Source organism: Stegodyphus dumicola, chromosome 9 (assembly GCF_044657685.1).
Source record: "Stegodyphus dumicola isolate Sdum_Otavi_A_Nest chromosome 9, ASM4465768v1".
Classification (NCBI taxonomy): Eukaryota; Metazoa; Arthropoda; class Arachnida; order Araneae; family Eresidae; genus Stegodyphus; species Stegodyphus dumicola.
In genome coordinates, this window is record NC_140776.1 from 89,023,378 (window position 1) to 89,041,775 (window position 18,398).

The following is an 18,398-nucleotide window of genomic DNA, read 5'->3' on the forward strand; positions in this document are numbered from 1 at the left end:
AGTCTTTACACTTTACGTTATTTGTTTGAAAATCTAACAAACAAAAGGATGAAACCATCCAACTTAAAGTGCCATTTCGAGACAAAACATAATCAGTACAAAAATAAACCCATAGATTTTTTTGAAAATAAACTTAAGGATTTAAATTCGTCTCGAAACATTATGCGAGGTTTGACACGAGGTGACAATCAATCACTTTTAATTGTGAAATGTAGTGCAGCGGAAACCATTGGCGAAATTTTAATCAAGTCTGCAGCCAAGATAATGGCAGAAGTACTGATAGGAGATAGAGCAAAACAAACTTTTGACCGCATTTCTCTCTCAAATAATACAGTTCACTGACAAATCATTGCTATGTCTAATAACGTAAAACAGATGTTATTATCTGATATTTCTCAAAGTCATTATTTTGCACTGCAAGTCGATGAGTCCACTAATACTGTGAATTTTGCATATCTTTATGGCATTTGTTAACCCCTTCGTGCCGACTGTCACGTATACGTGCCAGCAACGAACGCACTTATCTACCGGCCGACACGCAGGCGTGCCAGAGCATTGTTGCGTTTTCTACCGAATGTCACGTATTTGTGCCTGTACCTTGGAACGTTTTTCAAACTATAATTTCTGCCACAAGATGGCACTGTATGCCCATATGGTGTCAGATACATGTACATTAGACCTTCTACTCGACATGAGAGAAGCATGACTCACATACACATGTTTTTGATTATATAAACAAACGGGGAACTAAATGTTTCCGAATGCCGTGATTTATGACGTCTCTTTAAATCGCACTTTATTCGCACGTGGTAGTTGTTTATTGTAAAAAGAAGTTTTATATGCGCTAAAGCGTTGAGTATTTCGGTTTACAGTTCAGTTTTTAGAAAATAATTAGATCTTGTTAGACGTGAATTCTTTCTGTTTTTACCGTTTCAATGTCGAAGCGTCGAAAATGTTTAACAGAGCATGAAATAGCAGAAATGATGCAAAATATTTCAGATATTGATTCTGAAATTCTGATATTGATTCTCAAAGATTAACTGAAAGACATTTTCCAAAACTTTGTTTAAAAGAGACTGATAAGAAAGTGAGACGACGATGCTTCGTTTGTTCACATTCCTGGAAAAATCCTTCAAAACGGCAAATTAGTTATTACGAGTTCAAGGAATGTAACGCAGGACTGTGTGTAGATCCCTGTTTTAAAATTTTTCATATGAAAAGAGAATTTTAAGTAATATATTTAGTTTTCAGATGTATAATGTTAAAAGTCATAAAATGGTGAGTAATTAAAATAAATCTTGTTAGACGTGAATTATATATGTGTAAAATATGCATTTAAACAAGAAATAAGGTAATTAAAGTATATATATATAAATATCTATAAAGCATAAGCCGTTTAAATACTCTATAGAGCATTATTAAACAATGCGTTGTGATACTTCGGAAATTTCATGGATTTAGGCTTAGTAGCAAAAAAGCCCCCGGCCCTGGAGAGACGCTCGCGGAAGACACTGCCGGCCTCCGCGATAAGCACGTGTTTTCGCTACCCGGCTCGAAGGGGTTAAGATACAAAAAATCAAAGAATTCATGATGACTTTTTATTGAACAAAATTTATTGGAATAGATGTGTTGGAATAAGCACAGAATGGAGCAAAACGTATGGTTGGAATTAATAAAGGACTTGTTGCAAAAATTCAAAATATTGCCCCAAATGTCATGTCCACACGTTGTTGCATACTCAGAGAGGCTTTGGCAACATGTAAGATGCCTACTGATCTACAGAAAGTTCTGGATGAAAGCACGAAAATCGTTAACTACATTAAAAATCGTCCTTTGAATGCACGACATTTTTCACGAAATTTGAAAAAATGGGAAGTAGTTATACCCATATTCTTTTCCATACCGATGTTCATTGGCTATCTCGAGGAAAAATTCTAAATCGATTGTTTGAACTTAGACACGAACTTGAAAGTTTTTTTAATGGTAGTTTCAGTTGAGAAATTGTTTACATGACTGGAAATAGCTTTGTAAACTAACATACTTAGCACATATATTCTCTGTTTTAAATTGCCTCAACTTATTGTTACAAAACAAAGAAATTTCATTGCTTCACATCCAAGATAAAGTGAACACTGCCTTCACAAAACTAAATTTATGGCAAAAGAGAGTTGGTAATGGAGACGTAAACTCACTTCCCTTTCTTCATCAGTTTGTAACAAGTTCGACTACTAAAACTGATGCTGATACTCTGAAATGCAAAACACAGCATTTGGAGAGTTTACAAATAGGCCTGAAAAACTATTTCCCTGATTTAAACAAAAGTATTAAATGGATAAGATATCAGTTTAATATCAACACAACATCCATGCAAAAAGATCTGACGCATGCAGAAGAAGAACAATTGTTGGAATTGGCTTCAGATGGATTCTCGAAAAATAAACATGAGGAGTGTACTTTAACACCATTCTGGTTACAAATACAAGATGTGTATCCGGTTTTAACAGAAAAAGTTTTAAAATGCATCTTGCCGTTTCCAACTTCATATTTACATGAAATCGCTTTTTCAGCATTTGTAGATATTAAATCAAAAAAAAAAAAAAAAAAAAAAAAAGGAACAGACTATTGGACGTGGAGCCACATCTCAGATTAAAATTAACAACTAGGGAACCAAATTATGACGATCTGTCATCTCAGTACAAACGATTTCAACCTTCTCATTAATCCAAATAATTACTATTTATAATATAACTTTTATTTATATTTATTATGAATAATTGTATTTCTCTTTTCTTATTACTTTGTGTATGTCAGAAAAAAAGAAAAAATAAATATATTTTGATTGTTATTAAAACACATGCATTTTTTTTGACGAGGGATACTCAGCATTATGAAAATTATAGAAGGGGTACATGCACATCAAAAGTTTGAAAAACACCGTCCTACACCATCAATATTGCAAGGCCAGTTTGTTTTTATTACATACATATATATATATATGGAACAGAGGTTTTCATGTCAATTGTATTTAAGCATCCCACAGCCATCAGTAAGTAATTAAAGCCGATTTGCTTGTAGAGGAGATGCCATTTTTTCATTAACATTTACTCCAATGGTTCCCAAACTTTTCCGAGTCGAAGCACCTTTTTCCAATTTAAATTTTTCCACGGTACGCTACCCTAAATAAATGTAATTTAAGAGATAAAAATCAATAAAACTTATGTATTTTTGCTATTTAACATTTTTTTCTACTTTACTAACATTACATCAATACTGCTCATTTTCTCAAATTGGAGAATTTAATTGGACACGGTTATCTTCATTTCATTTTCCATGTTGATTTTTGCTCTATACTTTGCTTTAAATCACAGCGATACCGAAAACTCAGCTTTACAGAATACGGCATGGAAAATGGAATTAAAAATTCACTCAGTCTTACCACTTAGGTTATTCATCTTTTAATGCAATCCAAAATTGTGTCAACTCCAAGCTGCCAAATTTTGCTTTCAAGCTGTTGTCACAAAATAACTCAACAAGATTCTCTTCTTCTACAGAAGTAAATTCAGATGCAGCACTAGTGTTAAATGAATCCATGCAAACCCATCAAAATTTTCATTTTGAAAGTAATTCTCAAACCAAATAATTAGCTGTGATAAGTGCCATTTAAATATGGTTTTTATGTCTTGAAAAAGATTCAAGTTCATTTGATGTCAAAAATTGCTGCTATACTAAAAATTGAACATTTGCCTGCATCTTCATTCAATTTTCTTCTCCACAGCTTGTGTTTATAAAAGCTGATATTTTTTTTGTTGCCTTCAAAAGGTGCATGTTTTTGTCCCTTCAAAGCGAGAATAAGGGCATTCAGCTTTTCAAAAATTTCACTTAACTATGCCAGTTTTATTTAAAAATTGGCTTGAGCAAACTCTTCTGCATCTCTGTATCTTTCCTCTTTAAGGAAAATAAAAATTTCTTCAGCAATTCAAAGGTACATGATAAAACACTGTACACTATTATAGTAACAAAGAGACTTGTCTGGCTCCCAATATCCTCACACAGTTTTTTGGAAAAAAACTAGCTTTATATAGACAGGAATTTATAAAATGTATCACATTCACTGCACATTCTAACACCTGATTCAATGCAGAACTCAGATGCTTTGACACAAGCACTTCTCTATGAATAATGGAATGGGTACATAGTGCATTTGGTGATTTGCTTTGAATAATGCCTGTAATCCTCCACAGCAGCCATACTTGGAGTGAGGTCTATCAGTATAGACATCAACACACTTAGGCCGATTCAAATTATTTTCAGATATGAATGTATCTGGAATCTCAAACAAGTCCTGAACCTTCACCTCTGCAGTGATATTTTTACAAAATGCAGGGTCTTCTTTAATATTACAGTAGAATTCCAGAAATCTGCAAAGCTTGGGACCAGAGGTTGTGCGGATTTCAAGACAAAAAGGATAAATCATAATATTCAGATTAAAAGCGCAAAATAAATAAGGTGTATTAGATACATTTAATTAAATTATTATATACATTATTGAAATAACTTATTATATGCATTAAATTATTATTACATATATAAATTGATTATATTATTCATTCTATTATATGTATACAGCATCGAGGTTTGCCGATTTCGCCTCATGAAAAGATTTCCGGTTTCGGATTCCGGTGTTAGAATCACTGTTGCTGTAAAATTTCTACAGTTTTTCTTTATTTTTCTGTACATCATACAAAATCATGTTCGCAATTCCATACAATTCTGCTATAATCCGAGGAGTAGCACCTGCCTCCATCTTTTGCAGAATTTGCGCTTTTTGCATTACCGTCAGTGCAACGTGTTTATGTTTTTTAACGTTGCAAGTAGTAAAATCATGAGTGCGTTTTCTTATCTGTCATTGTATTAAAAAGGGCTGAAATTAAAAATATTCTTAATTCTTCTTAATATCCAGAAAATATATGGATTAAAAAAAAGGCAGCACTTAATAATCTCGTGAAATAACAAAGCTCAGAAAATACAACAACGTGAATCGTGAACTTGAAAGAAGAGTTGAGTGAATCGTCTGCTTTTTTACCTCGATGCAGATTAGAGGGGAAAAAACTTTTATCATGATGTCAATAATTTGGTATTTCCATTATGACTCATTCAGTAATTATGATGTCATTATTCGGTAAGTATTTTTTCTTCGATATTTCGTAATCAATTTTGCGGTTTCCGGAACATATAAACTGAATGTTTATTTTTTGAGAGACAACGCGGATTTCAGGTCAGCAGATTTTCGATATTTGACAGTATTACCATCAATATACCATACACTATAGCATGTCAAATGAGAATTCTTATTACTATCCATAGCCTCATCTAGCTGTAGTCCAAATTCAATTCCTTTAATTTTTTTCATATGATGGATCATTAATATCCTCTACCATATGTTGTATTCTCCAACTATCGTGTTATTGGACAAAAGCACTTTTAGAAGCAGACTCACTAACCATGATGCTCACCATATCTACAGCTGCCAGCAGAATTGGTTCTTCTGCAATGGTATGAGGTTTTTTACATTTTGTGATTCTGTAAGACACCTTGTAAGATGCTAGCAATGCATTGTTTAGTATTGATGCAGTCTTATTTTTTTATTGTTGTTATTTTAGTTTTTTTTAACTTCAAACAAAGAAACATGAAGTTTGCCAACCATGCTGTGGTGATTTAGTTTCTAAATAGAGCTTTAAATTATTTGGAAGCTTATAATTCACTGCCAAAACTTTTATACACAATACACATTATGGTCTCTCTTCACCATTCATTTCTGTGGACATTAAACCAAACTCTAAATAACCATCATCATATTTACAATATTTTCATTTCTTCATAGTCGTGCTACTGGTTGAAGACATACTTTCTTTATCTGCACTATTACGCTTATTACTGTTCAAATGTCGGTCCATAATCAAAGATACAAGAGCAAAAAATCGCAAAACTATTTATCAAAGACAACAAACAAGAAGTAATATAACATTATCTATACTACATGAACTAATTTATATCACTGTTTATTTATATGAAGCACTGAGTTTAATTTCACTAGACTTAGATTATAAACTAACTGACTGAATCAATCGTGGATCATGGTAAAGCACAAGCATTTAGCCACTGTGGACTTTAGCTTATCTTTGGATTTGCTCCCAGGCAAGTAGCAGTGTATGAAGAATAAGCGCTAAGATGCAAGTCAGCAATGCTTGCTTATCTGCTTCCTGTAAGATCTTCCAGAACAGTCCAAAACTGTTGTAAAGGGTCTATGCACCTTGATGTATCTGTACTACTAATCAACCTAAGTTGAGGACACTGGATATAGTAGGAAGTGTATGCGTCTACGTAGACTACAGTTCTACTATGTCAAAATGCCATATTGTTAAAATTAAGCTATGAAATATAAATATTGTTCAGCACTGAGAACAGAATGAAAAAATGTGTGAAACGACATTATATTGCAACTAACTTTTTATTTAAAAATTTGCTAATATCACACAATCATCTGATAATCAAGAGATCAACAGGAAAACATCCTCATTTTTGACATTACTGGTGAAACTGAAAATTCTAGCAACACTTAACTCACCCCACTCTTCATGAGAAAAGCAATTAAAGCATTCAGTCATTCACTGACTGGGAGGAGACGAAAGCATCTGCTTCATCTTTGACATATGTGTATAATTTCAAAGAATCATAAGGCTCGAAAACCACTAGGCAGTTCCATTAAGCATTTAGCCACTGTGAACATGGTCATTACAAAAGTTTTTGTCAAAATACGGGAGAATTTTCCTAACTAATCAATTAACAAAATTGCTACTTTTGCTGCTGATTTGACTAATGTTTCTGTGACAAGCATAACTTGCATAAAATCACACCTAAAAGAAAATGGTGGATTTCCAACACTGGGGAAAAACGACCTCTGAAAATCAGTACATGCACACATAAATCAAATGACATGATAATCTAACTTCAGCAACAACATGAATACAAGTTCATGGTTTCTTTTTATGAAATGAGTGATGAAAATTTCTTTCTAGCCTTGTAAGTGTTATAGATTGTCGTAAGGTACATCACGATCATGTGGTGTGATTGAGAAGGCGCAGCATTCGCGGCTCACATTCACAAGAATATATTGTGCCACCAACTTTACTTTTATACAGGGTCAAGTAAAAACAAAGCAGACAAAAAGTCTACATATTTTTAGTTCCTCACTTTCTTTTTTGTTTAATTAGGCCAAATAGCTTGGTTCAATTAATTGTGAAGCTTTTACAATATTTCACAGCACCCGTCCAGATGTTATGCTTTTATGTTTCGCTGCACCTCTAAACCTCCCATGGCCCTCCAGGGCACCACAACGCACAGTTTGGAAACCACATGTTTACTCTATTATTGCACTGTATTTTGTCAGTTTATGTATATTAATTATTACATTCCTGTACAATAAGAACATGTGATTTTGTTTTAGAATACGTGAATAAGTAATAATTTTACTAAAATTTCATGACTATATAATTGAAAATTTTTGATTTTATATTGACTATAACACTTAGTTTTTGCAAAAGACTTTCAAAAAACTACAAAATTTATTACGTGATCTTCAAGCCACATTTTCTCAAGAATTATCAAATTGAACTCTAAATTTAATTAAAGAATGATATTTTGTTCCAATATTTCTAAATTACATCTTGAACGCATTTACTTTTTTCTCACTGAAACTGTCAATAAAGCATAAAAGTTCCCTTCTTGGGTTTCTCAAAACAAAGCAGATGGAAAAAGAGAGTGTGCAGTTGAATTGCAGCGGTATTTATAGTAAAATTTTCTGTTAATCTGATTGTCTGAAAATGATACAGAAAACATGATGCAGAATTAGTTTTCAGGTATGACATAGTTTCAAAAATGTTATTAGTATTTTCGTAATATAAAACGAGAAGTGCCTGAATTAAAAAGAGAAAGTAAGGAGCTATTGCTCATTTAAAATATAATTCAAAGTTACATACTTTTATCTTAATATGTATATATATATATATATATATATGCATAAAAATGAATAAATATAATATAAAAAAACAGTACAAAACCTAATTAAATTGTGCAGTGAAAGTAGCAACAAATGGTAACAATAACGCAAAATAAACTGAAAATGCATTCAAAATCTACCCCATATTCAATTTGGAAAAAATCATATGCAAAAACAAAAAGCCAAAAGCAGTGGGAAAATATATGGTAGTTGAAAAAAATACAAAAATGAAAAGGGGAAAAAATTTATATCTTTCACTGCATCGTCATAAACGGGTTGGTACAACAAAAGAAGTAAATACATAAGCCTGCTTTTTTAAATTACTTATTTATTTATTTATGAAATGAAAAATTATTAATAAAAATTTGAATAATAGCATTAGTTAACATAAATTACAATGACTATTCACAAAATACTGAAATTAAAACCAAATTTAAGAAAATTGGAAAATGACGGAAAAATTAGGTCACCTCTTGTGGAAAAAAACATTTCTTTAATATCGTGTATGGTCACCTCAGACAGATATGCATACCTCACATCTTGATTTCATAGACTTTACCAACTGCTGATCAAGTTTTCTGGAATTGCATGCCACTCTTCTCAAAGTGCACTTTTCAGTTCCTGGAAGTGTGGGGAAGAATTTGGTGCCCTGAAATTCAGCACGCATCCCACACAAGCTCAATTTAGGTTAAAGTCAGGTGAGTAATGTGGCCAGTCCATTAGAGTGATATTGTCGGTTTACAAGTAAGTATTCTGACACCACATAGACTCAATGAGGCCGAGCATCGTCACCCATTAGCAAACACTCTGAGCCAGCACCCCTAAATAGTCTAACTCGAGGTTCCAATGTCTCATCCTCATATGTCCAAGCGATTACAGAACCTTCTTGAAAGATACGCAGCTCGGTGCATTCATTTTTCAAGATTCCTCTAAAAACCATAAACCACAGTTGTGGAAACAGGAGATTTCACAGACAAGAGAATGCAAGTTGCTTGTTCGTTCCTCTCTCAGATCAAAACACATCTAGAACCACTGTTCAGAATATACCTGGACTCGTCTGTAAACAATATTTAACCCAGCTGTCTTGGCTCCATAGAACAAGATGATGGCACTAGTTTAAATGGGCCCCTCTGGCTGATTTGGAAGTTTTCCTCTGGTCCTTTGGAGTGAGTAAAACATAAACCATTAGTTCTTTTACATGCAGTCCTACCTTTTTAAATCTTCATGCAGCAGTAGAATGAGTAATTCGAGTTCATGTGGCAGCCTGAAGGTATTTAAAACCAAATTTCTTGTACTTGCTTCACAGTGTCTTCGAACCAAAAACGAAAGAAAACAGTCTTCTGATGCAGTTCTTGCTCCTGATCACCCTTGAACAGGCTGCCTATCAACTGATCCAGTGCTTAAAAAGCAGTTCCAAGCTCTCGATATACCATTTTGAGGGATATTCAAATTTTGGGTGACATCCATTTGTGTTTGACCTCATTCAATTCTACCAATTATTTGCCACTTTTGACCTTCCTTTAAATGATGCCCTTGAGCAATAACTATTGAATACTCATCATTCTCAGAAATCACATTCACTTCAAACAATACTACAGAGAAACCAGAATTCCAGTATGTGTCCATTGTGCACCACTTTGTCAATCACCAAATTTGCATATTTACGGCGCTAACTTATGCAAGGAAGGGCAATTTTGTGTTAAATTGCATTTAATTAATATAAATAGTTACAGCATTGGACATTGGTTGCAATATAACTTAGTGGGCAAATTTTTTCTCATTATCCTTTAACTTTGACGATCAGTGTATAAAGCAAAAAACAATTCAAAACCTAATCCAATTGCAAGAATGCAGCCACTAAAGTAATATAAATTAAAAATATATTTAAAATCCATTCCGAATTCAGTTCAGAATAAACACTTTGGATGTTGATGCTATAATTTTGCAATTTTTTTGCACTGTAGAAGCCTGTAGAGGTTGGACTGATAAAGACATAGATTACTTTGATTAATTTTCTGATATTATTTTAAGTATTAAATTTTAATTTATGTCTTAAACAAGCTCACATATTTACTTCTTTCACAGCACCAACCTTCTGCCGATGACGCAGTGAAAGATGTAAATTTCTTTTTACTTTTCCTTTTTTATTTTGGCACTTTTTACAACTACAATTGCAGTTTGCCAATGTGCTTAGTTTTTTTGTTTTTTGCATGTGGTTTGTTCTGAAATGAGTATGGGATGCATTTAAAACACATTCTTAAATTATTTTGCATTATCTACACGGAAGAGCCATTGCATTATGACCATTTTCCATCTATAACAACGGGCTTGTCCAGGAACAAAACCACTGCATGTGCACAGCTGATTATTGGGGTATATAAAACAGTTATGCATTGTCTTTCCAAACATAGTGCAATTAGCAACATAATGGGGAAAACACCTGATTTATCAGACTTTGATAAAGATCAAATTGTTATGGCTCAGCGACTGCACGTTTAGTGGTTGTTCACATGCAGTTGATGTGAGCACATATTGAAAGTGGTGTATGAATGTGAAACCATAAGTCGCCGGCCAGCAGTATGTCGTCGATGGCCCATTGATTTCAGAGGAAAGCGAAGCAATGCTACACATTGGTCACTGTGATGAAAGAGCTACAACAGCTGAAATCCCCACCAGCTACAACAATGGCGACCCAGACAGTGTTTCTCAACATACTGTGCAGCATACATTACTGCATATGGGCCTACACAACCAGAGGCTGAAGCAATGTCCCTGCACTGATGGCACGTCATCACCAGCTGTGTCTGCAATGGGTCAAGAAACACTGGAATAGGACATTAGAAGAATGGAAGAAAGTTACATAGTCCAACGAATCATGTTTCCTGGTCCATCACATTGACAGGCATGTGCTAATACAACAATTTCCAAATGAAACCCTGGCTCCCACATGCACAGTTGGATGGAGACAAACCGGTGACGAGGATATTATGGTGTGGGCAATTTTTTCATTACATCAGTACCCATGATTCCCAACCTCTGATGTCTGTGTTGTGTGTGAACATCGTTGCAGACCAGGTTCACCCATTCACCACAACAGTATTTCTGGTGGGGGATAGTGTTTACCAACAGGATAATGCATCATGTCATATGGGTTGAAAGTGGTTCGAAGAACATTGCAGTAACTTTCAAGTCATGTCTTGGCCTCCAAATTCACCTGACTTTAATCCAATAGAGCATTTGTGGTCCCACCTGAAAAACCAAACTCGTCCTGCCACACTACCCCCACACAATGAGCAGCAATTGCAGAACCAGTTAAGTGCTTAATACCAGATACCTAAGACTATGCATCAGCACCCTGTGGAGTTAATAACATGATGGGTGCTGGCAGTTTTGAAGGCTAAAGGTTGTCCTACATGTTATTTACACGGTGATCATAATGTAATGGCTCTTCGATGATACACATATATAATAAATCAAAATCTCGAAAATCGTGATGAAAAAGAAAATGCAGTATTAAATTTTTGAAGATTAAACCTATTTTCTCCATGTTACAAAATAAACTGGTAAAATGCAAATTAAAGAAAATTGCAAAATTGAAAACAACAACAACAACAAAAAAAAAAGTTCATTTCAAAGAGGAAAATTTATAAAAACAAGAAATTTGTGCATATTAAAACCAAAACAATAAAAAAATTTTAATCTCCTTTGTTTAACGCTTCAAATAGAACTTTTCAAGGGAAAAGTGTTGTGAAGCCTTAAACCCAGTTCATTAATGAATATATGATAATAAAAAAATATGATTCGTTCCTATGAATTTCCTGAGATTTTAAGCCGCTTTAAAGTACACATAACATACACACACACATATATGACCATTAGTTCTCTTACATGTATATATATGACCATAGTATAACTGCACCATAATATCACATACAAAATCAAAGAAAACACTGGATATACACACTGCATATACCTCAATTGCAAACAATAATACTCAGAATGGAGAGACAATTTGGAAGTGCTTATATGGATGATTTTGTTTTTTTAAATTGTTTACTAGTATCATATGCAAAATCATCAAAGAATATATGAAATATGCATATTATACACTCATTTAAGCACACTATAACTAATTAGTTAAAAAACTCTTAATTCATAAAATATTTAATATATTCAGCTGCACACAATCTGCAATCTTTATTGTCTATAATCAGTGACCAGTAACAAATGATTGAAAAGCACTTTACAAGACTGCCCTTTTTTTTAATTTCTGATATTTTTATCACAAAGCAGATTAAAAAAAAAAACCATAATGTACTAGCATTATAGTCGATTTAAGAAAACACTTCAAAACAAAATGAAAACATATAATTGATCATTATTAAAAGAAAAAAGTACTCAGTGGGACATAAACTATAACTTTTGTTAATAAGAATAATGAAATAAAATACAAAGCATGAGTATTTTCAAATTTTTTTTTAAACAAATCCAATTACTCATAGTTAGAAAAGAAACACAGAAATTATTAAACAATTTAAAATTACTTCTAGTTTAGTTACTCAATTTACATTAAAAGTTGGAGGGGGAAAAAGGCGTGGTGTGGTGTATTTAATTATGGCAAAGCACACGAGGGCTATCTGCCTAAGGGGAGGGATGCCTTTCGTGGAGGACTTTCTAAGGGAAACTGGCTCGTATGCACATTACACATGGGGAAAACCACGAAAACACCCATGCAGCCAGCCCGTTCGCGGGATTCGAACCTTGGACCGAACTACCAGTGTTCAGCGACTTTACTGCTCGGCCGCTGGTGGGCAGGGGGGGGGAGAAAAATAGTAGTTCCAGTAACGTTTTATTTTTCCCAAATTACTTACAAACAAATTTAAAAAGTGCAAAAAAATATTCCAAATTCTTACCACAATTACATTCTCCATTACGAATTAATCTAAAAGTTAAAGAAGTTCGAGGAGAACGATGACAAAGGGTTAAAGAAGAACTATCATTTGCATCAACAGGTACAAGGTCTGTCTTTCTAGGAGTAATACTATAGAAAAACTGCAATAAATATTAAAAGAAAATGGAAAGCAATACCAAATAATTATTATTCATGTGAAAGATGAAAAAAAATTATAATAAAAAAAATTATAAATCATGAACAGTGTTAAAAATTAAGATATTTAAAATTTTACAAACTTTAAAAGATTCAAAGATTATCATGCCAGAATATTGATTAACAACACAAAAAAGAATTCTGATATCCTTGCAAACCCAATGAAATAAGTTAACTAATTTAGATCATATGCGAAACAACCTGAACACTTAAGCAGAACAACTTTAGCACAAACAAGACACTTTATTTCAAAGCTTAGAAACAAATGATACAACTTCTTTTTTTATGCTAGCTGAGAAACATCTGTTGACATCAGTTAAATGAAATATCAATTTCTTGCAATGAAGCAATGATTTTATCACAAATGAAACACAATTAAATTCTTAACTACATGGAAATTCATAAAACAGCTGAAGTTACAAAAATATGACACAAAAAATACAAAAATATAAATGTACATAGAACAAATTTAAATGTGGTGTATATTTAAATTTCTGATATTATTTTTAATGCAAAGAAAGTGTAGCATTATCAATATATGGCTGCATTTTTTTGAACAGAATACATGAATCTTTGTTAATTGCTTTTTGTTCAATCTGATCAATGCTAAAATTTTAAAATGTCTTGTTAAGTAATATAGTAGCAACTCCAGTTTTTATTACAACAAGTATATATAATTTTGTCTGCTATAAATCATTATCTATGAAATTATTCAGCTCTGAAAGATCATACTGCATTGTCTGACAACAGAAGATTTAATACCTCATAATAAAACCATTACAACAGAAGAAAAGAAATCAAATTTGGCAATATAACAGCATGCGTAGTCTTAAAATGATAAATAAAATAAATTAATGATGTTATATGCGTTAACTAGGTAAAATACATTGATAGTGGAGACTTTCACAGATGGCCTATCTGCTTGCTCAGCCAAAATTTCAATTGAATGGTGATCTCATGTTCATTTCCTTTTACAGTTGCTGCATTACTTTTTTTTTTTTTCAAAGTTTTCTGTAGGGTTTTCCTATTTTTTAGAATGAACATTCAGATGTACAGTGACTGAAGGATAGTTCTATATGAAACAGTTTCCTTATAATATTCTTCTTCTCTCCTAAAATTTATATGCTAGTTCTCTTACAAAGTAGAAATTGACAATTTTCCATATTTTTAGGATGGACTATTTTTAGGATGTTTACATCCATCTTAAAAAGTTTGGCTACCCTGCATGGAACCACAAATAACGCAGCAATTCTAAAAGGAGATAAACTGAGATCACCATTCAGTCAGAGTTCCCCGTACCCCATACAGTGCTGCCATTGCTCGCTTTTAAATCATTGAGTTTGTTACTCAAACATTCGTTAAAGTTTTACAAAATATGAAATCTATAATAAAACAAACTCCAAATTTTAAATTTGGTCTTCCACATGCCCATGTTTCTAGGAGGATTACATCATTCAGTCAGACTCTGACTGAGGATAAAGATAGTCCATCTGTAAAAGTTCTGCCACCAATGCATTTTTATATAGTTAAGCATGTATAGCATCATTAATTTACAATAGAAGTCCAATAATCTAAACATTCAAGTATTTAAGCGCATCTGATAATCTGGCACCTTTTCCAATAACATTCTTGTACTATGAAAGCATTACTTATGTTTTCTTCAGTAATTTTCAGAAAGACTGGGCAGTAGCTTCTCAGCATTTTCCCATTTAATCTTTTGTTTAAAACTTTAGATTTATATATCATTTGCTTTCTTTATTTATTTAAAATACAAATCTTACTGGAAAAGAAAGAAAAAAAAAAAAAAGGAAAAAATCTGAAATGTTTCAGATTTTAAATTACGTCCAAAAGGAAGTTTTATTTTAATTATTTATTTATTTATTTTTTAACATTTTGTGTGTTCCCTTTATTTATTAAATATCATGTTCTTTGCACTTCAATGTCACAAAATAATTTTAAAATGAGCACATCTTTCGAATTTCTGATACACAGTTCCGCGCATTGGAGACAAAAAGTTCCCCCTACCCCATAGAGTGTTGCCATTGCTCGCTTTTAAATCGTTGAGTTTGTTACTCAAACATTCATTAAAGTTTTACAAAATATGAAATCTATAATAAAACAAACTCCAAATTTTAAATTTGGTTTTCCACATGCCCATATTCGTAGGAGGATTATGTCATTCAAAATTCGATGGCTCTATGAAACTTTTTTTTTTACAATGCGAGAAATATACATACATTTATGCAGATTTTTCATAATTTAATTTCTTCAAATATAGTGCAGGACTCTACCTTTTGGCGGCAACAGTTTGAAAAGTGATTCGCCATTTATAGTGATTCAATGCAAAATCGCTAAACGAAAATAATAGTCCTTCAGGGACAAAGCCCCTTTTGGACTAATACACATGGAACTTTAAAAATTCTCCAAACTTTATTGACACGTTGAATGCCATGTGCATTTTATGTGGTTCACCCATGGCGCCAATATGAATTTTTTATTATTCGATGCATACTATGTTGAAATATTTTCTACAGAAAATAAGATGAGTTATGTAATCATGTTTAACCGCTAGCCTGATTATCCCCAGTTATCTCGAGTTCGTATATATTGCAGTTAATTATTATCCTGTGAAAACTTGGGCAAAGCAGAATTTGTTAGTACAATTTGTTTTATCACGGTTTTACCAGAGGAAATGAAAGGAAATATTCAGCTTTGATTGGCAGTTTGCCGAATTTTGTTAGTCGCGCGGTTTTTTTTTGGAGGGACTGGTCACGTGTTTCTCTATTGTATAGTATACATCGGCTTGTGGATTAGTAATGTATAAAGAAGGATACATGCATTGAAAAAAGATAAAATAATGGCAACGATGCAAGATAGCGAAAGCGATAATTTTTCAGATAGTAATTATGAAGAATTGGGAAAAAAAATTAAAAAAAAAAAAAAAAATCCAGCGAGACAATGTGCTCCCGTGAAAGAAATTCCAGCGGTAAGCCAGTAAGAAAACAGACCAGATACCAGTGTAGAATGTCAGGTATCACTTTGTGTTGTCCCTTGTTTCAAAAACTATCATACAAAGATTAATATTCAACTTTTTTTCTTTTGCCCGAGATAACTCGGGATAGTAAACTAATATTAAAACTAATTGCTTTTACACATTCAAAAAAATTAAAAATTCAACTTAAAAACTACTTTTTTTTTTTTTATTTGTTTCGTTTCATTGTATTTAATAATAAAATTTTAAAATGTGATGAATTTTTGCAATTTTTTTCAAAAAAATTTGTAAGGGAAGCGGTTAATGCATTTTTCTTGGTGGGGTCAGTGCTCACCCCCAAGGGGCTGCAGACCAATTTTGCGATTTATTATTTAAATTTTTGTGATCTATTACTCTTCAAAACATTATAGTAATAATGGTTATTATTTAAAAATTTATCTGTATCGATATTTACATGGAACTTTAAAAACTCAACCTAATTATATATTTTTCTGTTGGTCGCGTCGCGGGTCACCGGTGACCCCCACGGCAGTCAACATGTTACACAAACTGTACCAGTTGTTAAAATAATTTTGAAAAACTTGGCCCTCCCAGCAACTCGAAGCTTTCAAATTTAAGATGTAAAGCATATCTTAACAACCTTTGAACTTGTATTGTGAAATATTACTCTATTATATGTTCTATCAGAGTGAAATCCTTGAAGCAGTTAAACAATTTAATTCAATAACAAACAGTTTAATTTATTAACATCAGAATATTATTTTGCCACATTATACGTTTTTAATCCAATAACCTGTCATACCTGATAATCCTACATCAATTCAGCCTTGAAGGCTGAATGTGCCAAGTTATCAGACTTTTACTGTATTTTATTTAGAAATTCATATTTGTCAGATCTTGAAATATATGTAAGATCAATGGGTAAAAAGAATATAAAGGCAAGAATAAACTTCCCTAAAAAGTATAAATAAATAAAACATTCCTAAAGAGTGAAAAGGAAGCATAGAAATTATCATTTAAAATGATAAAATAAATAATACACCACATGCCTATTTAAGCAAAGATATTTTTTAAAGTACCGTAATTTCCGGAAGAAACGCCACACCGTTTACGTGTTTAAAACTTAAATTTTCAGCAGGTGCAGCGTTTTTACCCATGCGGTGTTTAGGTGCACTAAAAATAAAATGTTTCCTGTGATGGTCATTGTACATAGTTTGAATAACTTTTTCATTGTACATAGTTTGGATGGCTTTGTCATTGTACATAGACTGAAGCTGTTCCCACACAAAAGACCACTCAGTAGCTTTTTGGGAACATTATTTTGTTTACATTCTTTCCCTTGAATGGACCTACATGCCTTATTCACCCTAAACTGGATCTTGGAACAATAACATTCTTCCTCCTTTCAAATCAGCATTCTCATCATTTTGAATAGTCTCTCTCCTCTGCCATTTGATGAATCTTCCAGCACCCATCTTCTCCCCACCCCTGCCTTTTCTGAAATTTTTTTTCAAAGGCAGACACGACTCCACCTGCCTCGCAATAACGAACTTTGACGTATTTCACCTTCAGCATGAATAGATTTTTCTTGGCATTCTGCCAGATACAGATCCCATCAGTTTGGGTACAAGTACTTGTTGGATAGCTTTTAAGTAAGAAGGGAGCGGAAAATTTTTTAAAATGGCACCTAAACGGCACAGAAGCTATACTGCTGGTTTTAAGCTTAATGTAATTTCACTTGCTGAACAAATTGGAAATAGAGCAGCAGCTCAAGAGTTTGAAGTGGACGAGAGATGTATTTGACATTGGAGAACTGAAAAAGAAGAACTTAAAAATATGCTACAACAGAAACGAGTCAAAAGAAGTGGTTCTGTAAAGTGGCCGAATCTAGAGGATGACCTTGCAAACTGGATAATGGAGCAACTAGGAAAGGGTATGGCAATTTCAACTGTAAAAATTCGCTTACAAGCAAAATTTATAGCAAACCAAATGAACATAAATGATTTCAAAGGAGGGCCTTGCTGGTGTAGCAGATTTATGAAGAGAAAAAATATTTGTGTGTGTACTAGAACAACAGTCGGGCAACAATTACCAATTGACTAGCAGGCATTTTTTAAAAAATATGTTACAGATACTATTGACAAAAAAAAACTTCTTCAGTCACAGATAATAAATATGGATGAAACACCATTAGCTTTTGACTCTCCTGCAAACAGAACTGTTGATGAAATTGGTGCAAAAAC

At 32.9% G+C, this 18,398-nt stretch overlaps 1 protein-coding gene across 2 annotated transcripts in view; it reads right to left on the reverse strand.

The window, feature by feature from the left end:
- LOC118204310 (tRNA (carboxymethyluridine(34)-5-O)-methyltransferase alkbh8-like) overlaps nucleotides 1–18,398 on the reverse strand; it is a 101,511-nt gene that overhangs the window by 38,450 nt on the left and 44,663 nt on the right. For both annotated transcript variants that reach the window (XM_085823739.1, XM_085823738.1), the window contains exon 7: nucleotides 12,970–13,097. In XM_085823739.1, the coding sequence (XP_085679865.1) occupies nucleotides 12,970–13,097 (128 nt within the window). The remainder of the gene's footprint in view (nucleotides 1–12,969; nucleotides 13,098–18,398) is intronic.